This window comes from Pristiophorus japonicus, unplaced genomic scaffold (genome assembly GCF_044704955.1).
Source record: "Pristiophorus japonicus isolate sPriJap1 unplaced genomic scaffold, sPriJap1.hap1 HAP1_SCAFFOLD_425, whole genome shotgun sequence".
Classification (NCBI taxonomy): Eukaryota; Metazoa; Chordata; class Chondrichthyes; family Pristiophoridae; genus Pristiophorus; species Pristiophorus japonicus.
Genome location: NW_027254146.1, coordinates 8,090 through 34,686, shown reverse-complemented (window position 1 = coordinate 34,686; position 26,597 = coordinate 8,090). Strand labels below are relative to the sequence as shown.

General features: G+C 45.9%; 1 protein-coding gene across 1 annotated transcript; it reads right to left on the bottom strand.

The window, feature by feature from the left end:
* Positions 1-6,103: 6,103 nt before the first annotated feature.
* LOC139251235 (EEF1A lysine methyltransferase 3-like) lies at positions 6,104-24,818 on the bottom strand. The gene is made up of 5 exons (XM_070873208.1): positions 24,696-24,818; positions 24,434-24,584; positions 14,262-14,530; positions 10,304-10,415; positions 6,104-6,534 (listed from the first exon to the last, which is right to left on the bottom strand). The coding sequence occupies exons 1-5, from the start codon at positions 24,816-24,818 to the stop codon at positions 6,104-6,106; spliced, it is 1,086 nt and encodes a 361-aa protein (XP_070729309.1).
* Between the last annotated feature and the right edge of the window lie 1,779 nt (positions 24,819-26,597).

Genomic DNA, 26,597 nt, shown 5'->3' with positions numbered 1-26,597 from the left:
GGAGGTTGCAGAGATAGGGAAGGGGCGAGGGACCAGGGAGGAATTTGAACAGGAGCATGAGAATTGCAGGACTGGAGAAGGTTAGAGGTAGGGAGGGGGCGAGGCCCATGGAGGGATTTGAATGGGAGGATGAGAATTGTTGGGCTGGAGGAGGTTACAGAGATAGGAAGGGGGCGAGGGACATGGAGGGGTTTGAACAGGAGGATGAGAATTCCACAAAGGAGGTGACTGAGTCTGTGAACTAATAGTCACCGTTCACGGTTGCATGCAGTGACAGCTTTGATGAAATTATGGTTGTGTGAGCTGATCACCTAATTCCAGAGATGCCTGTGAATGTGTAGGCTGGTGCGTCCATAATTGGGCTGTGTAGCCTGATTGGGATGAGAATCAGGTGTTCAATTGTGGGCAGCTGTCAGCTCCTCGAGATCACAAGGAGAGGTTGGTGGATAGATGTTCTTTATTGAAGAAACTGGAAACTAAGTTGTAACTCAGTCGAGATGATAGAGTGCAGCAATTGGTTTAGGGCATTCCTGAGAAGTGCAGAGGAACAGAGGGACCTTGGAATGCATGACCACAGCTCCCTGAAGGTCGCAGACCAGGTAGATAAGGTAGTTAAGAAGGCATATGGAATACTTTCCTTTATTAGCCGAGGCATAGAATGCAAGAACAGGGAGGTTATGCTTGAACTGTATAAAACACTGGTTAGGCCGCAGCTGGAGTACTGCGTCACCTCATTACAGGAACGGTGTGATTGTACTGGAGAGGGTACAGAAGAGATTTACATGGATGTTGCCAGGACGTGAGAATTATAGCTATGAGGAAAGATTCGATAGGCTGTGATTGTTTCCTTTGGAACAGAGGAATCTGAACGAAGACTTAATTGAGGTGTATAAAATTACGAGGGGCCTAGACTGAATGGACAGGAAAGACCTATTTCCCTGAGCAGAGGGGTAAATAACCAGGCGGCCTAGATTGAAAGTAATTGGTAAAAGGATTAGGGGGGATTTGAGGAGAAGAATTTCTTTACCCAGAGGGCAGTGGGGATCTGGAACTCACTGTCTGAAAGGGTGGTAGAGGCAAAAATCCTCATCATATTTAAACGGTAATTGGATGTGCACTGGAAGTGTTGTAATCTACAGGGCTACGGACCTAGAGCTGGAAAGTGAGATTAGGCTGGATAGCTCTTTATCGCCCAGCACAGACACGATGGGCTGAATGGCCTCCTTCTGCACCGTATATTTTGGGCAGGAACGTGCAGTCGAGTTTGAAGATCAGCCATAATCTTATTGAATGGGGGCAGGCTCTAGGGGTCGAAAAGGCTACTCCTGCTCCTAATTCTTATGTTCTTTAGCAGCAGATATACAGAGAAATAAACAATATTACTGTGATTTCCCCGCATGGAGATGTAACCGAGTCGATCCTTTTTGATTCTGACTCTCCACAACTGGTTAGGAAAAGCTGAACTGTCAGCTGTGGCTCAGTAGGTAGCACTCTTGCCTCTGAGTCAGAAGGTTGTGGTTTCAAGTCCAACTCCTTGAACCAAAAAAGCTCGGAACACTCAGTGCAATGCAGAGGGAGCACTGCATTGTCGGAGGTGCCATGTTTCAGATGAGACGTTAAACGCAGGCCCCTTCTGCTCTCTCAGGTGGATGTAGAAGATGCCACGGCACAAGAGCAGGGGAGTTATACCGGGTGTCGTGGGCAACATTTATCCCTCAGTCAACATCACTAAAAAAACAGATTATATGCTCATTGTCACATTGCTGTTTGTGGGAGCTTGCTTGTGTGAAAATTGGCTGTCGCGTTTCCGTGTTACTTCATTGACTGTAAAGGGCTTAAGAAATGTGTGTCTTTCTTTTTTCAAGTTGGGGGAGAGTGAAGTCATTCACTTTGGACATAAGAAAGATAGATGTTTCTAAATGCTGAGACGCTGGGGAATGTGTAAGTGATGAGAGATTTAAGGGTCCAAGTACATAATTCAATGAAAGTTAGTGAGCAGGTACAATGAATAATTAAGTTTCTAATAGAATGTTGGTCTTTATCCAGAGACGTTTGAAGAGCAAAGGGCTGGAAATTCACCCTCTGGGACCAGGGCTCAAATTGTGGAGAGGAGCGGAAAGAGGAACCATGCCAGTCATATATGTCCAGATTGAGCCTGCTAAGATTGACCCTAGTCTCATAGAATCGTAGAATGGTTACAGCATGGAAGAAGGCCTTTCGGTCTGTCAATCCCGTGCTGACTCTCTGCAAGAGCACCTCAGCTCGTCCCACTACCCCTGCCCCTTCCCCATAGCCCTGTATTTTCTTCCTTCAGATACTTATCCAATTCCCTTTTGAAAGCCAAAATTGAGTCTGCCTCCACCACCCATTCCAGATCCTAACTACTCGCTGCATATAAAAGTTTCTCCGTGTCACCTTTGGTTCTTCTGCCAATCATCTTAAATCTGTGTCTTCTAGTTCTCGACCCTTCTGCCAATGCGAACAGTTTCTCTCTATCTACTCTGTCTACATGCCTCATGATTTGAATACCTCTATCAAATCTTCTCTCACTCTTCTCTGCTCTGAGGTGTACAACACCAACTACTCCAGTCTATCCAAGGAAGTGAAGTCCTTCATCCCTCGGCTCAATCTCGTAAATCTTTTCTAAACCCTCTCTGAGGCCTTCACACCCTTCATAAAGTGCCCAGAACTGGACACAATACTCCAGTTGAGGCCGAACAAGTGCTTTACAAAGGCTTATCATAACTCCCTTGCTTTTGTACTCTATGCCTCTATTTATAAAGCCCAGGATTGTGTAAGTTTTTTTAACTGCTTTCTCAACCTGCTCTGCCACCTTCAGTGGTTTGTGCACATAAAACTCCAGGTCTCGCTGTCCCTGCATCCCCTTTAGAATTGTACCCTTTAGTTTATATTTCCTTTCCTCATTCTTTCTAACAAAGTGTATCAATTCCACTTTTCTGTGTTAAATTTCATCTGCCACGTGTCCGCCCATTTCACCAGCCTGTCTATGTCCTCCTGAAGTCTATCACTATCTCCTCACTGTTCACTATACTGCCAAGTATAGTTTCATCTGCAAATTTTGAAATTGTGACCTGTATATCCGCATCCAAGTCATTAATATATATCAAGAAAAGCAGTGGTCCTGGAAGCGACCCCTGGGGAAACACCACTGTATATTGATGAATGATTGATGCTTCTATATTGAAGTCCACTGCAAAATGCGGCAAAGGGAAGGAATCGAATCAGAGAACATCACCAGTTTATTTTATGTACTTGAATTCATTCTCCGAATGTGAGCGTCGTTGGCAAGGACGAGATTTTATTGTTCATCCCTGGTTGTCCTTGAGAAAGTGGTTAGCTGTGCTCCACACTGTTACAATTGAGTTAGATACAGGCTAAGGGAAGTTCATGTCTAACTAACTTAATTGAACTAACGAGGTGGATCGATATGAGCAGCGCAGTTTAGGTTGTCTATGTCGATTTTAGCAAGACCTTTGACAGGATCCCACATGGCAGGCTGATCAAAAAAGTAAAGATCCTAGGGATCCAATGGAAAGTGGCAAGTTGGATCCAAAATTGGCTCAGTGGCAGGTAGCAAAGGGTAATGGTCGATGGATACTTTTGTGACTGGAAGGCTGTTTCCAGTGGTGTTCCGCAGGGCTCAGTACTAGGTCCCCTGATTTTTCTGGTATATATCAATGAATTAGACTTCAATGTAAGGGGCATGATGGAGAAGTTTGAAGATGATACAACATTGGCCAAGCTGTTGATAGTGAAGAAGAAAGCTGTAGACGGCAGGAAGATATCAATGGACTCGTCAGGTGGGCAGAAAAGTGGCAATTGGAATTCAATCCAGAGAAGTGTGAGGTAATGCATTGGGGGAGAGCTAACAGGGCAAGGGAATTCACAAAAATGGTAGGATACTGAACAATGTAAAGGAATAAAGGGACCTTGGAGTGCATGTCTACAGATCACTGAAGGTAGCAGGCCAGGTAGATAAGGTGGTTAAGAAGGCATACTGAATGCTTGCCTTTATTAGCCGAAGCATAGAATACAAGAGCAGTGAGGTTATGCTTGAACTGTATAAAACACTAGTTAGGCCACAGCTGAAGTACTGCATACAGTTCTGGTCACCATATTACAAGAAAGATGTGATTCCATTAAAGAGGGTACAGAGGAGATTTACCAGGATGTTGCCAGAATTCTAACTATGATGAAAGATTGGATAAGCTGGGGTTGTTTTCTTTGGAACAGAGAAGGCTGAGGGGAGACTTGATTGAGGTGTATAAAATTACGAGGGACCTTGATAGAGTGTACAGGAAGGACCCATTTCGCTTAGCAGAAAGGTCAATAAGCAGGGGGCATAGATTTAAAATAATTGGTAGCAGGATTAAAGGGGAGTTGAGGAGAAATATTTTCACTCAGAGAATGCTGTGGGTCTGGATATCACTGCCTGAAAGAGGCAGACCACCCTCAATGCAATTAGAAAGTAATTGGATGTGCGCTTGAAGTGCTGTACCTACATGGCTATGGACCAAGAGCTGGAAAGTGGGATTAGGCTGGATAGTTCTTTATCAGCTGGCGTGGGCACGATGGGCTGAATGGCCACCTTCTATGCCATGACTTTATATGATTCTGTGATGAAGCAGACTCTGTGACCTGGTCTGTAACTGTTACCCTAACCCAGCCTGTTATCATTACTCTTGTCTGATTGCAGTGATATTTATAGGGTTATGGTCGCTGCATAAGGTTCAGAGCTATGGCTAGAGCTAAGGCTAACTGAGAATCTTACTGTCTCTCCCTTCCTCCAACGTACTGCGACATCATTCAGTCCTCTGACTCTGGCATGTTATCTCCCTGTCCCCCTTGTATTTTTTCATAGTTTTCGGTCCCCGCCACAAACTCCATTCCCTAGCCACTGACTCCATCCCTCTCCCAACTTCTGTGTAAGGCTGAACCAGATTGTTTGCAACTTTGGTGTCATATTTTGCCCTGAAATGAGCTACTGACCACATCGCCGCTGCATAACTAAGACCACCTATTTCAACCTACGTAGCATCGCCTGTCTCCACCCCTGCCTTAAATAATCCACTGCAGAAGCCCTCATCCATGTCTTTGTTAACTTTAGACTTGACTATTCCAACACACTGCTGGGTGGCGTCCCATGTTTTACCCTATGGAAACTAGATGTAATACAAATCTCGGCTGCCCATGTCCTAACTCACACCAAGTCCCGCTCACCCATCACCCCTGTGCTCGCTGACCTACTTTGGCTTCCTGTTAAGCAATGCATCGATTTCAAAATTCTCATCCTTATTTTCAAATCACTCCATGCCCTCGCCCCTCTCTATCTCTGTAATCTCCTCCAGTCCTATAACCCCCCTGAGATATCTCTGCTCCTCTAATTCTGCCCTCTTGAGCATCCTTGATTGTAATCACTTAACCATTGGTGGGCGAGCCTTCTGTTGCCTCGGCCCCAAGCTCTGGAACTCCCTTCCTAAACTTTTCCACCTCTCTACCTCTCTTTCCTCCTTCAAGACGCTTCATAAAACCTACCTCTTTGACGGAGCTTCTGGTTATCTGCACTAATTCCTACTTATGTGGCTTGGTGTCAGTTTAAAAAAAAACTCATAATACTCCTGTGAAGCACCGTGGGACGTTTCACTATGTTAAAGGTGCTATATAAATACAAGTTGTTGTTGTTGGTTCCATTGTGAGACTTTTACCTGTATCCACCCTATTAACATCATAGAATCGTAGAATGGTTATAGCACAGAAGGAAGCCATTCGGCCCATCGAGCCCGTGCCACTCGCTGCAAGAGCATTTCAGCTAATCCCACTCACCTGTCCTTTCCCCATAGCCCTGTAAATATGTTCCCTTAAGCTACTCATCCAATTTCCTTTTGAAAGCCACAATTGAGTCTGCCTCCACCAGCCTTTCAGGCCGTGCATTCCAGATCCCAAAAACTCGCTGCGTAAATCAAAGTTCTTACTCGTGCTGCCTTTGGTTCTTCTGCCAACCACCTTCCATCTATGTCCTCTGGTTCTCGACCCTTCCACCAATGGGGATAGTTTCTCTCTATCTACTCTGTCTAGACCCCCTTCATAACCCCTCATTATTCTTCTCACCACCCTCCCATTGAGCTTCAGGGCCTCTTTTGGTGATCCTGTAAATGTTGATTTCTTGTTTCGGCACTCTGTGAATAATCTCAGAGTTAAAATGCAGTGGAATGAGTTTCTCGTGGAACTCCAGTGCCCCCATGGGTTCATACATCCTGGAAGATAAGTAGATGACTGTCTTGTGGTTGCTCAGGTATTGAAGGGTTTTGATTAGTGAGAGGGCTTCACGAGGCTGGTAGACGATGTCTGAACCTAAGATGATGTCGTAGTCTGTGGGAAACTGCTCCTGGTCCTTACCCCATGAGAGAGCAGAGACCTTTGAGCGCTGGATAATGTCACTGGGGATGTTGCTGGCGATGTTGTATTCAATCTGATGCAAAACGATTAGCTGATCTGTCAATGTTACATCGCCACCTGCCCAAAGAATATGAAAGAATCATTTTTTTTATTCGTTCCTGGGATGTGGGCGCCGCTGGTAGGGCTGGCATTTATTGGCCATCACCTTAATGGATTACATAGGATATACGGTGCAGAAACATGGGATTTGGCCCAACCAGCCCATGCTGCAGTTTATGCTCTACTCGAGCCTCCTCCCATCTTTCCTCATCTAAATCTATCAGCATAACCATAATATCCCCATATCCTTTGATTCCTTTAATATCTATCAATCTCAGCCTTGAATTTACACAGCGATTGAGACTCCCCAGCCCTCTGGGGTAGAGAATTCCAAAGATTCACAACCCTCTGAGTTAAGAAGTTTCTTCTTGTCTCAGTCCTAAATGGCCGACTCCTTATTCTGAGACTGTGACCCCTGGAACTAGACTCTCCAGCCAGGGGAAACATCCTCCCTGCATCTACCCTGTCAAGCCTGTCAGAATTTTATATGTTTCAGTCAGACTACTGCTAATGCAGTACCCTTGTTTAAGAAGGGAGAAAGGGATAGGCCAAGTAATTACAGGCCTGTCAGCCTAATGTCAGTGGTAGGAAAATTATTGGAAAACATTCTGAAAGACAGGATAAATATACATTTGGAAAGACAAGGATTAATTAGGGACAGTCAGCACGGATTTTTTAAGGGAAGATCATGTTTGACTAACCTGATTGAATTTTTTGAGGAGGTAACCAGGAGGGTTAATGAGGGTAGTGCATACGATGTAGTGTATATGGACTTTAGCAAAGCTTTTGATAAGGTCCCACATGGTAGACTGGTCACGAAGGTTAAAACCCATGGGATCCAGGGCAAAGTGGCTAGTTGTATCCAAAATTAGCTTAGAGGTAGGAAGCACAGGAAATCATTGATGGATGTTTTTGTGACTGGAAGGATGTTACCAGTGGGGTTATGCAGGGCTCAGTACTGGGTGCCTTGCTTTTTGTGGTATACATCAATGATCTAGATTTGAATGTAGGGAGTATGATTAAGAAGTTTTCAGATGACATTAAAATGGCTGTGTGGTTGATAATGAAGAGGAAAGTCATGGAATGCAAGAGGATATCAATCTACTGGTCAGGTGGGCAGAGCAGTGGCAAATGGAACTTTATTTTGAGAAGTGTGAGATAATGCACTTTGGGAGGGCTAATATGGAAAGGGTATACACATTAAGCGATAGGCCATTTAAAAGTGTAGATGAACAAAGGGACCTTGGAGTGCTTGTCTACAGATCCCTGAATGTAGCAGGCCAGGTAGATAAGGTAGTTAAGAAGGCATATGGAATGCTTGCCTTCATTGGCTGGGGCATAGAATATAAGAGCAGGGAGGTTATGCTTAAATTGTATAATACTTTGGTTAGGCCACAGCTGGAGTACCGCGTGCAAAAAGCAAGGACGTGATTGCACTAGAGACGATGCAGAGTAGATTTACTAGGATGATGCCTGGAATGGAGAATCTTAGCTATGGGGACAGATTGGATAGGCGGGGTTTGTTCTCATTGGAGCAGAGGAGGTTGAGAGGATACCTCATTGAGGTGTACAAAATTTTGAGGGCCTGGATATAGTGGATAGCAAGGGCCTATTTCCCTTGGTGGAACGGTCAATTACGAGGGGGCATAGTTTTAAGGTGGGTGTTGGAAGGTTCAGAGGGGATTTGAGGGGAGGCTTCTTCACGCAAAGGGTTGTGGGGGTCTGGAACTCACTGCCTGGAAGTGTGGGGGTGCAGAAACCCTCATCACATTTAAAAGGTGCTTGGATGGGCACGTAAAATGCCGTAACTTGCAGGGTTACGGACCTAGAGCTGGTAAGTGGGATTAGACTGGATCCCTCTTGTTGGCTGGTGTCGATACGATGGTAAGTACTGCAGGGAATCGAATATGGCCAGGGTGATCTCCTGGACTAGTTTTGATCGCTTGGATGGGTTGGAGTGGAATTTTCCCAGATTTTTTTCCCTCTGTTGGCCTGAGTTTTAATCTGTTTTTTGCCTCTCCCAGGAGATCACGTGGCTCCAGTTGGGGTGGAGTGTAGAGTGTTTCGGTGCAATAGATGTTGCAGTTGTGTGGGGCGGACTGGTTGGGCTGGGTGCTCTTTACCTTTGCGCCATTGTTCATTGTTCAAAGGTTTATATGTAACCTTCAGGACTGCTGATTGAGGGCCATGCGGTTATTTTTCAGCTGACACGGCTCCGTCCGTGTTGTAGATTTCTATGTTTCTTCTATTTTTCTACCTCTCATTCTTCTAAACTCTAAAGAATATAGGCCTAGTCTACTCATCTAACTCTCTCAGCATAATCCTCTATTCTCTTCTCCCTCATATACTTGTCCAGCCTCCTCATTAATGGATCTATACTATCTACTTCAACCACTCCCCGTGGTAGTGAGTTCCACATTCTCACCACTCTCTGTGTAAAGAAACGTCTTCTGAATTCCCTCTTGGATTTCTTGGTGACTATCTTATATTGATGCCCTGTAGTTATGCTCTTCCCCACAAATGGAAACACTCTCTCTGTATCCGCTCTACCAAAACCTTTCACAATTTAGGTCACCCCGATGCTTTTTTCAAGTGAAAAGAAACCAAGCCTGTTCATCCTTTCTTGATATGTATACCCTCGCATGTCTGATATCAACCTTGTAAATCTTTGCACCCTCTCCAGCACCTCTATATCATTTTTATAATATGACGACCAGAACTATATGCAGTTCACCAAGTGTGGTCTCACCAAGGTTCAATACAGGTTTAGCATAACTTGCCTATTTTTCAATTCTATCCCTCTAGAAATAAACCCTAGTGCTTGGTTTGCTTTTTTACAGCCTTGTTAACCTGTGTCACAATGTTTAGTGATTTGTGTATTTAACTCTGAGATTTGTTCTTCTGCCCCACCTAGACTCGCACCCTCCAAGTAATAATCACTGAATGATAGAAATTTACAGCACTGAATGTGACCATTTCGGCCGATCGTGTCCACACCAGCCGACAAACAGCTGTACAGCCGAATCCCACTTTCCAGCTCTTGATCCATAGCCTTGTAGGTTACGGCACTGAAAGTGTACATCGAAGTACTTTTTAAATGTGGCAAGGTTTTCTGCCTCTACCACCCTTTCAGACAGTGAATTTCAGACTCCCACCACATTCTGGGTGAAAAAAATCCTCTCAATTCCACTCTAAACCTGCTACAAATTACATGGAATCTATGCCCTGTTGTTGACCTCTGTGCTAAGGGAAATAGGTCCTTTGTATCCACTCTATCTAGGCCCCTCAAAATTTTATACACCTGAATCATGTCTCCCCCAGTCTCCTCTGTTCCAAAGAAAACAACCCCAGCCTATCCAATCTGTCCTCATAGCTAAGATTCTCCACTCCCGGCAACATTCTCCTAAATCTCCTCTGTACCCTCTCCAGTGCAATCACATTCTTCCTGTAACGTGGTGACCAGAACTGCACGCAGTACTCTAGCTGTGGCCTAACTAGTGTTTTATACAGTTCAAGTATTCCGTATGCCATCTTAGCCACCTTATCTACCTGTCCTGCTACCTTCAGGGATCTGTGGAACTGCATCCATGATCCCTTTGTTCCTCTACACTTCACAGTGTCCGACCATTTATTGTGCATTCCCCTTCCTCGTTCGCCCTCCCTAATTGAAAGTGACCTCACTATTCTTCCCACCAAAATGTGCTACTTCACATTTATCTGTGTTGAACTTGTGTCAGTTTCTACCATGGTACTTACAATGGGCTATCGCTTGGAGTCTTTCACTCACCCAGCAAGGTGGCAAGGATCCCAACGATCCCAGTGCCTGAGCCCAATTCAATCACCTTCTTCCCAGAAAAGTTCAGCTGCTCCATCTCAAAGTACTGGCAGAGAACAATGCCCTGAAATTAAGAAAGCAAATGGTATGTTGACCTTTATTACAAGAGGATTTGAGTGTAAGAGTAAAGACGCTTTACTGCAATTATATAGGGCCCTGATGAAACCGCACCTGGAGTATTGTGTACAGTTTTGGTCTCCTTACCTAAGGAAAGATATACTTGGCATTGAGGGAATGCAACTAAGGTTCACCAGACTGATTCCTGGGATGGGAGATTTTCCTATGAGGAGCGATTGTCTAGAATGGGCCTATATTCTCTAGAGTTTAGAAGAATGAGAGGTGATCTCATTGAAACATACAGAATTCTTACAGGGCTTGACAGGGTGGCTGCAGGGAGGATGTTTCCTGTGGCTGGGGAGTCTAGAACCAGGAGTCACAGTCTCAGAATAAGGGCTTGGCCATGTAGGACTGAGATGAGGAGGAACTTCTTCATTCAGAGGATTGTGAATCTTTGGAATTCTCCACTCCAGAGAGCTCAGTCGTTGGGTATATTCAAGACAGAGGTCAATAAATATTTGGATATTAAGGAAATAAAGGGATATGGGGATAGTGCAGGAAAATGGAGTTGAGGTAGAACATACACCCATGATGTTATTGAGGGTGGAGCTGGCTCGATGGGCCAAATGGCCTCCTCCTGTTCCTAATTCTTATGTTCTTATGTAAATAACATGTTGAATTAACATTAGAAATGTCTCATTAGAAACATTTCTGCAATACAGTACATGCTGCAAGGGAAGGGGTCAACTCCAGTAAATAGTTCCATGTGGATATAAATCCAATATTTGGCTCCAAGTAGGATTTAAAAAATTGGAACGTGATGTCAGGAAGGATGTAATCTCAATACATGGTGCCAAGGATTGTGTATACAGCACGCATGGTGCTAAAGAGGGTGGGGAATCAGTACATGATGCAATTGAGAGTAGTAACCTAAGGCACGGTGCCAGAGTGTAGATAGAGATTTCACCAATCTGTGCACCATGCCAGGGAAGTTATATCTGTGCTCCTCCACTTCTGTGGTCTTGAGCATCCTGAATTTCCATCGCACCACCATTGGCAGCCGTGCCTTCAGCTGCCTAGGGTCCTAAGCTCTGGAATTCCCTCCCCAACCCTCTCTGCTCCTTCCATTCCTTCTTTAAGACCCCTGTTAAAACCGACCTCTTTGACCAAGCTTTTTGTCATCTGTCTTAATAGCTCCTTATGTGATGCTGTGTCAAATTTTGTTTGATAATTCTCCTGTGAAGCGCCTTGGGATGTTTTGCTAACTTAAAGGTGCTATATAAATACAAGTTAATGTTGTTGTCCCTCTCTCTCTCCCTCTCTGACCCTTTGTGTCTTTCTCTCTCTCTGTGACCCCTGTCTCTCTCTCCGTCCTATCCGTGTTTCTCTCTTTCTTTTATTCGTTCCAGGGAAGTGGGCGTCACTGGCAAGGCATTTATCACCCATCTCTAATTGCCCTGGAGAAGGTGGTGCTAAGCCGCCTTCTTGAACTGCTGCAGTCCCATATATATCCATGTGTAGATTCTTTGTGTCCTCTTCATAACTTTGGGCTTATGGTTCCCAAAGCTCTCCACCATTGGGGATTCTGCACCTCATGCCTGCGCCTGCTGCAGTCTAATGGATGGAGATTCCTAAGATAATGTAACAGAACCAGTATTACAATATCAGGTGACTGACGGGATGGTAGAAGGTGAAGAGGATGGACCTGGGTTTTTCCCCATCTAGCAATCTTGATGTTCTGATGTACATCCAACAACAACAGCAACAACAACAGCTTTTATTTAGATAGCACCTTTAAAGTAGAGAAACGACCCAAGGCGCTTCACAGGAGTATCATGCAATAAAAATTTGACACCGAGCCGCAAAATTATCGCAGGTGACCAAAAATTTGGTCCAAGAGGTAGGTTTTAAGGAGCATGTTGAAAGAGGAAAGAGAAGTAGAGAGGCGGCAAGGTTTAGGCAGGAAGTTCCAGTGCTTGTGGCCTAGGCAACAGAAGGCACGGCCCCAATGGTTGAGCAATTATAATGAGCGATGCTCAGGAGGGCTGGATTAGAGGAGCGCAGACATCTCTGGGATTGTGGGGCTGGAGGAGATCACAGAGATTGTAGGGGTAAGGGCATGGAGGTTTTTGAAAACAAGGATGAGAATTTTGAAATCAAGGCATTGCTTAACAGGAAGCCAGTAGGTCAGCGGGCACAGGGGTGATGAGTGCGCGGGACTTGGTGCGAGTTAGGAAAGGGGCAGCAGATTTTTGGATGACCTCAAGTTTATGTAGGGTAGAATGTGGGATGACATGATAGGTCCAAGTCAGCATGGATTTGTGAAAGGAAAATCATGCTTGACAAACCTTCTGGAATTTTTTGAGGATGTTTCCAGTAAAGTGGACAAGGGAGAACCAGTTGATGTGGTATATTTGGACTTTCAGAAGGCTTTCGACAAGGTCCCACACAAGAGATTAATGTGCAAAGTTAAAGCACATGGGATTGGGGGTAGTGTGCTGATATGGATTGAGAACTGGTTGTCAGACAGGAAGCAAAGAGTAGGAGTAAATGGGGACTTTTCAGAATGGCAGGCAGTGACTAGTGGGGTACCGCAAGGTTCTGTGCTGGGGCCCCAGCTGTTTACATTGTACATTAGTGATTTAGATGAGGGGATTAAATGTAGTATCTCCAAATTTGCGGATGACACTAAGTTGGGTGGCAGTGTGAGCTGCGAGGAGGATGCTATGAGGCTGCAGAGTGACTTGGATAGGTTAGGTGAGTGGGCAAATGCATGGCAGATGAAGTATAATGTGGATAAATGAGAGGTTATCCACTTTGGAAGTAAAAACAGAGAGACAGACTATTATCTGAATGGTGACAGATTAGGAAAAGGGGAGGTGTAACGAGACCTGGGTGTCATGGTACATCAGTCATTGAAGGTTGGCATGCAGGTACAGCAGGCGGTTAAGGAAGCAAATGGCATGTTGGCCTTCATAGCGAGGGGATTTGAGCACAGGGGCAGGGAGGTGTTGCTACAGTTGTACAGGGCCTTGGTGAGGCCACACCTGGAGTATTGTGTACAGTTTTGGTCTCCTAACTTGAGGAAGGACATTCTTGCTATTGAGGGAGTGCAGCGAAGATTCACCAGACTGATTCCCGGGATGGTGGGACTGACTTATCAAGAAAGACTGGATCAACTGGGCTTGTATTCACTGAGTTCAGAAGAATGAGAGGGGACCTCATAGAAACGTTTAAAATTCTGACGGGTTTAAGACAGGTTAGATGCAGGAAGAATGTTCCCAATGTTGGGGAAGTCCAGAACCAGGGGTCACAGTCTAAGGATAAGGGGTAAGCCATTTAGGATCGAGATGAGGAGAAACTTCTTCACCCAGAGAGTGGTGAACCTGTGGAATTCTCTACCACAGAAAGTAGTTGAGGCCAATTCACTAAATATATTCAAAAGGGAGTTCGATGAAGTCCTTACTACTTGGGGGATCAAGGGGTATGGCGAGAAATCAAGAAGGGGGTACTGAAGTTGCCTGTTCAGCCATGAACTCATTGAATGGCGGTGCAGGCTAGAAGGGCTGAATGGCCTACTCCTGCACCTATTTTCTATGTTTCTATGTAATGCGTTGGAATAGTTGCGTCTAGAGGTAACAAAGGCATGGATAAGGGCATCAGCAGCAGATGAGCTGAGGCAGGGGCGGAGACGAGCGATGTTACGGAGGTAGAAGTTAGCAAACCCACCGCACCAAAAAGCTTCAGCAGCTTGGGATATGGGGGCAAGGGCCGTAACTCGAGGTGTTTGCAGTAGAGGGCAGAGGCTCTGGATTTTGCTTTTGCTCCTTCAATTCTCAAACACTGGACTTACCGGTTGCCAGATAACCGCTGATATCCCAAGGCATCTGCTCCAGTCTCGGGTGATCCTCATTTCATAGCCGCAAAACTGGTGGCGGGTTGTGAGACTCTTGACCTCCTCCTTGTGGTCGGAGCTAGAGGAAGACTGCTTCTCCTGCTGGCCTTGCATTATCTGCTCTAGTGTCCAGGCAGGTTCACTCCAGGGATCCAGAGGTGAACCTGTCTCAGCTTCAGATTTATGCCCTTGCAGTCCCCAGGACCGACAGTGGATGACACTCTGATCTGGAAACACAAGGAACTTCAATTTTTAGCCTTTCCCATCTCTTCCCCCCAATAGTTTTGCCCGGGACACATTAAAAGGTTGTTCAAGAGCTTTTCAAGTGTCCTCATTACTGTAATGAGCAATAAAGTCAGTTTATATAAAAAGAAAGAAAGAAAATAAATGGACTGCTCCATTAGCTGAGGAGTTGTGAATAGCGCTGAGCATTGTGCAACCATCAGCAAACATCCCCACTTCTGACCTTATGTTGGAGGGAAGATCATTGATGAAGAAGCAGCTGAGGATGGTTGGGCCTAGGACACTGCCCTGAGGCACTCCTGTAGTGATGTCCTGGAGCTGTGATAATTGAAATCCAACCACCACAAACATCTTCCTTTGTATCAAAGAGAAGCAGTGGCAGGCTGAGGGAGAGAGAAGGAATGAAAAATGGAGAGCAGGCACAGAAAAGGGAGCGGGGAACCAGTGGATTAAGGAGAGGGAAAGAGAGAGAATAACAGAAAACCAAGGCGGTGAAAGAGAATGGGAGTGAGGGAACCTAGCATACAAAAGGAAAGAGATCACAGAAGAGGAGACCAAGGGTGTGGAGGAAGAGAGAATCAGACAGAATTAGGAGGATAAAGGATAGCGAGAGAGAATGAGAGGATAAACCAGGGATAAAAAGGAAGAGAGCTAAAAAGACCAGACGACTTAGACTTGGGTATATAGGGCACAATTTCAAATTGTTCAATGACACTAAACTTGGAAGTATAGTGAACAGTGAGGGGGAGAGTGATGGACTTCAAGAAGACATAGACAGGCTGGTGGAATGGGCGGACACGTGGCAGATGAAATTTAACGCAGAATAGTGTGAAGAGATAAATTTTGGTAGGAAGAACGAGGAGAGGCAATATAGACTAAAGGGTACAATCCTAAAGGGGTGCAGAACAGAGAGACCTGGGCATATATGTACACAAATTGTTGAAGGTAGCAGGGCAGGTTGAGAAAGTGGTTGAAAAAGCTAACAGTATCATCGGCTTCATAAACAGTGTAGAATACAAAAGCAAGGAAGTGACGAAGAACCTTTATAAAACACTGCTCGGCCTCAAATGTGTCCAATTCTGGGCAGCGCAATTTATGAAGGATGTGACGGCCTCAGAGAGGGTGCAGAACAGATTACCAGAATGGTCCCAGGGATGAGGGACTTCAGTTATGTGGATAGGCTGGAGAAGCTAGAGTGGTTCTCCTCAGAGAAGAGAAGGTTGAGAGGAGATTTGATAGAGGTGTTCAAAATCACGAGGGGTCTGGACAGAGTAGATAGATAGAAACTGTTCCCATTGGCGGAAGGGTCGAGAACCAGAGGACACAGATTTAATGTGATTGGCAGAAGCACCAAAGGGGACAGGAGGACAAATATTTTTACACAGCGAATAGTTAGGATCTGGAATGCATTGCCTGAAAGGGTGATGGAGGCAGATTCAATTGCGGCTTTCAAAATGGAGTTGGGTAAATACCTGAAGGAAAAAAAGTTGCAAGGCTACAGGGAAAGGGCGGGGAGTGGGACTAGCTGCGGTGCTCTTGCAGAGAGCCGGCACGGGCTCCATGGACTGAATAGCCTCCTTCTGTGTCGTAATCAATGGAGCCACAGTGAGATATTCATGAATAAAGAATGAACATGAGTGAGCCTGCTGTTTCCTGGTCGCTATTCCCGCTCACCCCCATAACCTCATCAAAAGTGCAGCAGGAACGCTATTTACCTCAATGATTAATGCGTTCACATTCACTAAAGTTACAGTGAAGGAGCTGCAGTATCTCTGAGATGTGATTCTAATAGAATCATAGGATGGTTACAACACAGAAGGAGGCCATTCGTTCCATTGGGCTCGTGCCGGCTCTCTGCAAGAGCACGGAGAGTAATGGGGGTGGATTTTCGCGTCTTCTGCGCTCCGTGTTTTGCCCCGGAGTGTCAGCAATGGCGGTGATGAGGTCTTCTGGGCAGGGGTTTTTGGGATCAGTTTTGAGGCAGCACGGAGCAGAACCGCCCGGAAGAGCTGCACCAGTTAGCAAAGCCCCAGCGCGGATTTTGAGTTCAGCCCAACCCACATGGCCTGCAGTGAGCCCTGCAGTGCACGGCTGAGAAATGGAGTGGTCCAACTATACCGAGTGCAGAGAGGTAAGTAATGGACTCCTAAAGCAAGTGTGATTGTTTCTTCTTTTCATTTTTTAATGATTTATGTCATGGTGGCGTGGGCAATGTTCTGGGAATGTCTTTGTGGGGGTTTTGTTAGGTCCGCTCCCTCCCCCACCAGGCTTCTCTTGGAGTGCTCCCAGCCCAGCTCTTTAGCTCGGGATTTTCCCATGCCAGCGCCCAAGAGGTGTATAATGCCTCCCTTAGTGCTTCGCCCCAGACTCAGAGCCCAGCTGCCCAATGTTACTTACTGAGGCAGAAACTGTTCCTGGATGCAAACTTTACTGCCCCGGAGTCATAGAGTCATTACAGCACAGAAGGAGGCCATTTAGCCCATCGAGTCCATGCCGGCTCTCTGTGGAGCAATCCAGTTAGTCCCATTCCCCCTTTCTATCCCCGTAGCTAAACAAGTTTATTTCCCTCAGGTGCCTATCCAATTTCCTTTTGAAATCATTGATCGACTCCGCTTTCACCAACCCTTGTCAGCAGCGAGTTTCACGTCAATACCACTCGCTATGTAAAAACGTTCTTTCTCACATCCCGCCTGTATTTCCTGCTCAAAACCTTAAATCTGCGTCTCCTAGTCCTTGTATCATCAGCTAATGGGAACAGCTTTTCTTTGTCTATCTTATCTAAACCTGTCATAATCTTGTGCATCTCTATCAAATTTCCCCTCAATCTCTTTTGCGCCAAGGAGAACAAACCCAGCTTCTCCAACCTAACCTTGTAGCTAAAATTCCTCATCCCTGGAACTATTATGGTGAGTCTCCTCTGCACCCTCTCAAAGTGTGGTGACCAGAACAGGAAGCAATATTCTAGTTGTGGCATAACCCAAGCATTATAAAGGTTCAGCATAACTTCCCTGCGTTTGTACTCAATACCACTATTTATGAAGCCCAGGATGCCACATGCTTTGCTGACTACTTCAGCTAGTTCCACTCCCCCGCCCTTTCCCAGTTGCTCTGCAATTGTATTTCCTTCAGCTACTTATCCAATTTAGATTGGCCATTTGTAACATGCAGCAGCCCAAATTGTGTAAGTGATTTAAAATTGAAATTCTGCATTATACACCTCCCGTCTTTCGCAATGAGACATAAGAACATAAGAAATAGGAGCATGAGTTGGCCATTTGGCCCCTCGAGCTTGCTCCACCATGACTTATCTGATCATAGGACCAGCTCCATTTCCCTGCCCACTCCTCATAACTCTTTACTCCCTTATCGCTCAAAAATCTGTCTATCTCCACCTTAAATATATTCAATCACCCAGCCGCCACAGCTCTCTGGGGCAGAAAATTCCATAGAGTTGCAACCCTCAGAGAAGAAATTCTTCCTCATCTCAGTTTTAAATGGGCAGCTCCTTATTCTGAGACTGTCCCCTAGTTTTAGTTTCCCCTATGAGTGGAAACATCCTCTCTGCATCTACCTTGTCGAGTCCCTTCATTATCTTATATGTTTCGATAAGCTCACCTCTCATTTTCGAAACTCCAATGTGTATAGGCCCAACCTACTCAACCTTTCTTCATAAGTCAAATTCTTCATTTCAAGAATCAACCTTGTGAACCTTCTTTGAATGCCTCCAATCCAAGTATATCCTTCCTTAAATACAGAGACCAAAACTGTACGCAGTACTCCAGGTGTGGCCTCACCAACTCCCTGTAAAATATGTAAAACGAGAGCCCTGGCTGTCCTCTCAAGTGCACATTAAAGATCCCACAACCGCTATCTCGAAGAAAAATAGGAGGGTGGTGAGTTCTCCTCAATGTCCTGGGGCCAATATCCCCATCACTAATCAGATTATCTAGTCATTATCACGTTGATATTTGTGAGAGCTTACTGTGTGCAAATTCGCTGTCGCGTTTCCCAAATTACAACAGTGACTACACTTCAGAAAGCACTTCATTGGCTGTAAAGTGCTTTGGGACGTCCTGAGGTCGTGCAAGACGCTATTGAAATGTAATTGTTTACTTTTTCTTAAATAATTACGTAAACAACAATGCATTTATATAACGCCTTTAACGTAGTAAATTGTCCCAAGGCACTTCACAGGACCATTATCAAAGAAAATTTAACACTGAGCCAAATAAAGAGATATTAGGACAGATGACCAAAGACTTGGTCAAATAGGTAGGTTTTAAGAAGTACCTTAAAGGAGGAGAGGGAGGGTAGAGGTTTAGGGAGGAAATTCCAGAGCTTAGGGCCTAGGCAGCTGAAGGCACAGCCACCAATGGTGGAGCGATGGAAATAGGGGGATGTGCAGGAGGCCACAATTGGAGGAGCACAGAGATCTCGGAGGCTTGTAGGGTCTGGAGGAGGTTACAGAGATAGGGAGTGGGTGAGGGACATGGAGGGATTTGGACAGGAAGATGAGAATTGTAGGGGTTGGAGGAGGTTACAGAGATAGGGAATGGACGAGGGCCATGGAGGGATTTGGACAGGAGGATGAGAATTGTAGGGGTTGGAGGAGGTTACAAAGGTAGGGAGGGAGCAAGGGTCATGGGTGATTTGAACAGGAGGATGAGTATTGTCAGGGCTGGAGGATGTTAGAGATAGGGTGGGGCGAGGGACAGGGATGGATTTTAACAGGAGGATGAATATTGTCAGGCTGGCGAAGGATACAGAGACAGGGAGTGTGGGGGGTGGGGGGGGGGCGGATCGGGCGTATGAAGTGATTTAAACAGGAGGTTGAGAATTGCAGGGTTACAAAGGTTACAGAGATAGGGAGCAGGCGAGCACTGTGGAGAGATTTGAACAGGAGAATGAGTATTATCGGGGCTGGAGGAGGTTACAGAGAAAGGGGGAGGGGGGGCGTCCAGAGATGAGACCACATCATGAACAATAAAGAGAACCAATCCTGGGCTTTCAAAGCCAGTATAGCAGGTCCGAGGAGAAGCCAGCACGGTGAATGGCAGGGGTAAGGGTTGCCACTACCTGCACGTTTAAAAATGTAATGAGCCAACTTACTTTGCACTTTCTCAGTGGTGTTGGAAGCTCTTCAGTACAGTGGACCTGAGGATATGACTGCCAACAGGATCTCGCCAGTACCTCCCACTGAGCATTGCCTCCAGTTTTAACAAGTCACAATCTCTTCAGATTGCAACATCCTCACATTGTGTCCTACTGTTGTGAAACTCTGATTAGTTGCGTCAGCTGGCATGCCGAGAGAGGAGGTTTCCTTGGGATGGTGAACTCCCAGCACTTGCTGTCCTGCTGTGCTACTTTACACTAGGACATCAAGTCCTTCCTGTGCTGTACTGCGTGGAGATAACACATTGGGAGTGTTCAGATCACATATTTCCCACTCCGTGACATTGTCCATCTCTGCCCCAGCCTCAGCTCATCTGCTGCTGAAGCCCTCATCCATGCCTTTGTTACCTCTAGAGTTGACTATTTCAACGCACCCCTGCCTGGCCTGTCAGATGTCTGCGCTCCTCTAATTCTGCCCACCCGAGCATCCCTAATTTTAATCGCTCAACCATTGGTGGCCAAGCCTTGTGTTGCCTGGGCCCCAAGCTCTGGAACTCCCTGTCTAAAACTTGCTATCTCTGTTTCCTCCTTCAAGACACTCCTTAAAACCTACCTCCACCTGCACGAATTTCTACTTATGTCAAACTTATATCGCACAATACTCCTGTGAAGCGCCTTGGGACGTTTCACTCCATTAAAGGCGCTATATAAATACAAGTTGTTGTTATATAGAGGGACTCCTCCTGATGTTCTGTTCATTTTGAGGAGCTGACTCTACTCTTTAAATAAAAAAATATAATCAGTGATCATTCCACCTTCAGAAAGAAAGACTTGCATTTCTATAGCGCATTTCACAACAACCGGATGTCCCAAAGCGCTTTGCAGCCAATGAAGTACTTTTCTTGAAGTGTAGCCATTGTTGTAATGTAGGAAACGCGGCGGCCAATGTGATAAATGACCAGATGATCTGTTTAGCGATGAACATTGAGGGATAAATATTGGCACCAGGAAGGTAGTGCCTTGGGATCTTTTCCATCCACTTGTGGGAGAGGAGACGGGGCCTCAGTTTAACGTCTCATCCTGAAAGACGGCACCTCCAATAGTACAGCGCTCCCTCAGTACTGCCCTTCCGACAGTACAGCGCTCCCTCAGTACTGTCCCTCTGACAGTACAGCGCTCCCTCAGTACTGCCGCTCCGACAGTATAACGCTCCCTCAGTATTGCCCCTCCGACAGTGAAGCACTTCCTCAGTACTGCCCCTCCGAAAGTACAGCACTCCCTCAGTACTGCCCCTCTGACAGTACAGCGCTCCCTCAGTACTGCCGCTCCAATAGTACAGCGCTCCCTCAGTATTGCCCCTCCGACAGTACAGCACTCCCTCAGTACTACCCCTCCGACAGTGCAGCGCTCCCTCAGTATTGCCCCTCCGACAGTACAGCGCTCCCTCAATACTGCCCCTCCGACAGTACAACACTCCCTCAGTACTACCCCTCCGACAGTGCAGCGCTCCCTCAGTACTGCCCCTCCGACAGTACAGCGCTCCCTCAATACTGCCCCTCCGACAGTACAACACTCCCTCAGTACTACCCCTCCAACAGCGCAGCGCTCCCTCAGTACTGCCCCTCCGACAGTGCAGCGCACCCTCAGTACAGCCCCTGCACACACGTCTGTTTTAGAGTAATAAAGAGTTGTTTATTTTTACTTGCAAGGGAGAGGTGGCTAAGTGTGAGTTCCCAACTCAGTTCAACCCCACTCTCTCTCCGAACAACATTTCATCATTACCTTTATACAGTTACTCAACATATTTTGGTTGGCAGTATATCTCTTCAAAGTTCGCTTGAAGCTTGTGGTTTGTACATCCAAAGCCGTTATTGCTTCTTGGCCATTTACAAACCACATCCCTTGCTCACACTTCAGATGTTATTTCAGGGGATTTACTTTAACTAGAGCTTGTCTGTGGTTTATGTGCTGTCTCAGCTGGTGTGCAGTTTGCATTGTTAACCCCTTAATTCCTGAAGAATACAATATCCCACTTCAGATAAAAGCTCACGGGGTTGGGGGTAATATATTAGCATGATAGAGGATTGGCTAACCAACTAACAGAAAACAGAGTCAGGATAAATGGGTCTTTTTTCGGTTGGTATACAGTGACTAGTGGGGTGCCACAGGGATCGGTGCTGGGTCCTCAACTATTTATAATCTATATCAATGACTTTGATGAAGGGACAGAGTGTAATGTAGCCAAGTTTGCTGATGATACAAAGATGGGTGGGAAAGCAAATTGTGAGGAGGACACAAAACATCTGCAAAGGGATATAGACAGACGAAGTGAGTGGGCTAAAATTTGGCAGATGGAGTATAATGTGGGAAAATGTGAGGTTATATACTTTGGCAGAAATAATAGAAAAGCAAATTATAATTTAAATGGAGAAAAATTGTTAAGTGCTGCAGCAGAGAGAGACCTGGGGGTCCTTGTGCATGAAACACAAAAAAGTTAGTATGCAGGTATAGCAATTAGTCAGGAAGGCAAACGGAATGTTGGCCTTTATTGCAAGGGGGATAGAGTATAAAAGCAGAGACGTCCTGCTACAACTGTACAGGGTATTGGTGAGGCCTCACCTGGAGTACTGTTATGTATGCAATAACTGTAAGACTGAGTACTCTTTAACTCCAAGAGGTACAACCTTGGCTCTGCTTTATTAAGGCCCAAAGTGCCTAACGTACAAAATGGCTGGCCTTTTATACTTAGGCTGCACCGTGTGCGTGCAGCCCAATGGCCTCCAACAATGACACCATCTAGTGACTAGTGATTCCAAAAGTACATACATGACAATACCCCCTCTGAGATCTTAACACAGTATTTTACAAATTGAGATGGGCCAGTGTTTTCCGCTCCCGGGTTGAGCATCTCAGTTCAACTCCAGCCTTGGGTGAGTGTTCAGAGTCTGTTGTGATTGTGGCTGGGTGGCTGACCTGGTGGGAGTGGCAATGGTCATGTCAGGGATTGACATTTTCATTGAACATGTCAGTAATTGAAAGTCCAGATTCACTGATGACCCTTGAGTCCTCTGATGACTGGGGGTAGGTTGGTTGGTCGTTGATTGTCTCTTCTTCTGACTGTTCCGGTTCGTCCGTGTGTGGCAGCTTTGTCTGATCCATATGTTTCCTGCATGTTTGCCCATTTTTGAGGTTGACAATAAATACTCTGTTGCACTCCTTGGCCATGACAGTACCAGCAATCTACTTGGGACCCTGACCATAATTCAGAACATATACAGGATAATTTACAGAAATATCGTGTGACACAGCTGCCTGATCATGATACCCTTGCTGACTTTATCTTCTATAGTCAACATGATTATTCAAATCAGGGTGTACCAGAGATAGCTTGGTCTTGAGACTTCTCCATCATTAGTTCAGCAGGCGAGACCCCGGTAAGCACACGTGGTCTTGTCCTGTAACTAAGCAGTATTTATGACAGGTGGGTCTGCAGTGACCCTTGGGTTATTCGCTTCATACTCTGCTTTATGATTTGGACAGCACGTTCTGCTTGCCCATTGGATGCAGGTTTGAATGGTGCTGAACTTAATGTTTGATACCATTGAGTTTCATGAACTCTTGAAACTCCTGACTGGTGAAGCACAATCCGTTGTCACTCACCACTATGTCAGGCAGACCATATGGCACGAACATGACAGAGATTCTCAATGCTAACTGTGGACGTGTTGGATGACACGATTATACATTCTATCCACTTTGAATATGCATCCAACACAACTAAAAACATCTTCTCCAGAAAGGGACCTGCAAAGTCTATGTGGATCCTGGACCATGGTTTAGACAGCCACGACCACAGACTCAGCGGCGATTCTGCTGGTGCTTTGCTGAGCTGCATGCAAGTGTTGCACTGATGCCCACATGATTCCAGCTCAGACTCAATTCCCAGCAACCACACATGAGACCTGGTGATGGCTTTCATCATTACAATGCCAGGAAGAGTGCTATGTAGCTCACGTACAAATCTCTCTCTCCCTTGCTTGGGCATAACAAAATGATTGCCCCACAGTATACAATCCGACTGAATAGACAGTTAATTTTTGCGACGAGTGTAAGGTTTGGTCTCCTTGCACATTTGCTTGGGTATGGAAGATCAATCACCTTTGAGGATGCAACTCTTCACCACCGTTAAATCGGGTCCTGGCTGGTTCAGGTCTTAAATTGTTGAGCCGTGACAGGGGTTCCTTCACTCTCAAAAGCATCCATAACTAACAATAGGTCCGCCGGTTGTGGCATTTCCACCTCCAGTGTGGGCAACGGCAAATGGCTCAAAGCATCAGCACAGTTCTCGGTGCCAGGTCTGTGGCGAATGACAATCATAAGTGGATAATGTCAGTGTCCACCTCTGGGTATGGGATGAAGCATTTGTATTGATACCTTTGCTTTCAGAGAACATTGAAATGAGCGGCTTGTGATCTGTCTCCACTTCAAACCGAAGACCGAACAGGTACTGATGCATCATTTTAACCCCATCCACACAGGCTAGAGCTTCTTTTTCTACCATGCTGTAGCTCTTTCCGCTTTAGACAAACTTTTTGATGCATACGCGACTGGTTGAAGTTTACCCGACTCATTAGTTTGTTGGAGTATGCAACCAATTCCATATGATGAAGCATCACAGGCCAACACTAAACATTTGCATGGGTCATAATGTACCAGCAGCTTGTTAGAGCAAAGCATATTAGTGGCTTTCTCAAAAGCTCTGTCTTGAGACGCACCCCACACCCAGTTGTCGCCTTTTCTTAGCAGCGTGTGCAGTGTTTCTAATAAGCTGCTCAATTTAGGTAGGAAGTTACCGAAGTAGTTGAGTAGACCCAGAAATGAGCGCAGCTCCAGCACATTCTGCGGCTTGGGTACATTCTTGATGGCCTTGGTTTTCGCGTTTGTGAGCCTGATGCTGTCAGCAACAATTTTCCTCCCCAGGAATTCGACATCTGGTGCCATGAAGACGCATTTTGAGCATTTCAGTCTGAGTCCCACTCTGTCCAGACGCTGTAGAACCTCTTCCAGGTTGTTCAAATGTTCCTTGGACTCATGACCTGCGACCAGGATGTCATCTTGGAACACGACGGTTCTGGGAACGGACTTCAGTAGACTCTCCATGTTCCTCTGGAATATTGCTGCAGCTGAGCAAATTCCAAAAGGGCACCTGTGGTAAATAAACAGTCCTTTATGCGTGTTAATGCACATAAGTCTCTTCAACATCTTGACCAGCTCCTGTGTTATGTAGGCTGATGTCGAGTCCAGTTTGGTGAACGACTTCCCCCTGGCTAATGTTGCAAACAAGTCATCAGCCTTCAGTAATGGATACTGATCCTGTTTCGAAACCCTGTTGATCGTAGCCTTGTAGTCTCCACAGATTCTGACTGTGCCATCGCTTTTCAGCACAGGAACGATGGGGCTGGCCCATTCATTAAATTCAACCGGTGAAATGATCCCTTTATGCTGGAGTCTGCCCAGTTCGATTTCGACCTTCTCCCTCATCATATACGGAACTGCCCGAGCTTTATGATGGACGGGTCTTCCATCCGAGTCCACATGGATCTGCACTTCGGCTCCCGTGAAGTTGCCGACGCCCGGTTCGAACAGCGAGGGGAACTTGCTCAGTACTTGGGCACATGTATCTTCCTCCGACGACAATGCCTTGATGTTGTTCCAGTCGCATCTGATTTTTCAAGCCAGTTCCTACCGAACAGCATTGGGACATTGCCTGGAACAATCCATAGCGGTAACTCATGAACCGCAGTGTCATACGACACTTTAATTGTGGCACTGCCAATCACTGTTATGAGTTCTTTGGTGTACGTACGCAACTTGCCATTGACTGTACTCAGTCTGGGCCTCATAGACTTAGTATCCCACAGCTTGTCGAATGCATTCTGGCTCGTTATCGATTGACTCGCCCCGGTGCCCAGTTCCATCGATACCAGTAACACATTAAATTTCACGTTAATCATTATCAGTTTGCTCCTAGTTAGGAAAGTACAGTCCATACATTTCCTCCTCTGGTATCTTGGATTGTGTATCTGGATCTGCGCTAGTCTGACCATCATCCTCCACGTGGTGTGTCACAACATGCTTGCTCATCTGTGGACACTTGCGCTGGAGATGCCCCACTCTCAGACAGTCAGTACAATTATATTGGTTAAATTGCACTGCTGGTGCCGGTGATTTTCCCCACAACACCAACACGGAGAAATCGGATGCATTCTGCTCACAGACTTTGGGCAGCCACAGGTTCCACGTACACAGTCGGGTATTCTCTGCCATGTGCCGCTCTGCCAAACACTGAATCAATCACATTTACAGTACTTGCTGAGTTTTGATTTTTCACAGATGTTTGCTTTAGACTTCTATCTGTCATCATGCATGATTGAGCGATCATGATGGCCCTGTTCAAGTCCAACATCTCCACTGCCAGTAGTTTACGCAGGATCACCTCATGGTTGATGCCGATAATGAAGAAATCATGCAGCATGTCTGCCAACACAGCCCCGAACTTGCACCTTCCTGCTAGACATCTCAGATCGGCAACGAATTCTGCCACATTCTGGACCTCCGAGTGAACGTACGTATAAAATCTATATCTCGAGATGATGATGCCTTCGCCTGGCTTAAGATGGTCCTGTACCAGTGTACACAATTGTTCATATGTCTTCTCTGTTGGACTCACAGGCAGGAGTAGATTCCTTATCAGACCAAAAATCTTTGGATCGCAAACAGTAAGGAACACGGTCCGGCGCCGACCTCCTCCATTTTGTTGGCCATGAAGTACTGGCTCAAACGGCTTACAAAGTCTGCCCAATCTTCTCCCTCCACGAATTGCTCTAACAATCCAATTGTGCTCATTTTTGCATGCAAAGATTCTTGTATTTGCGTCAC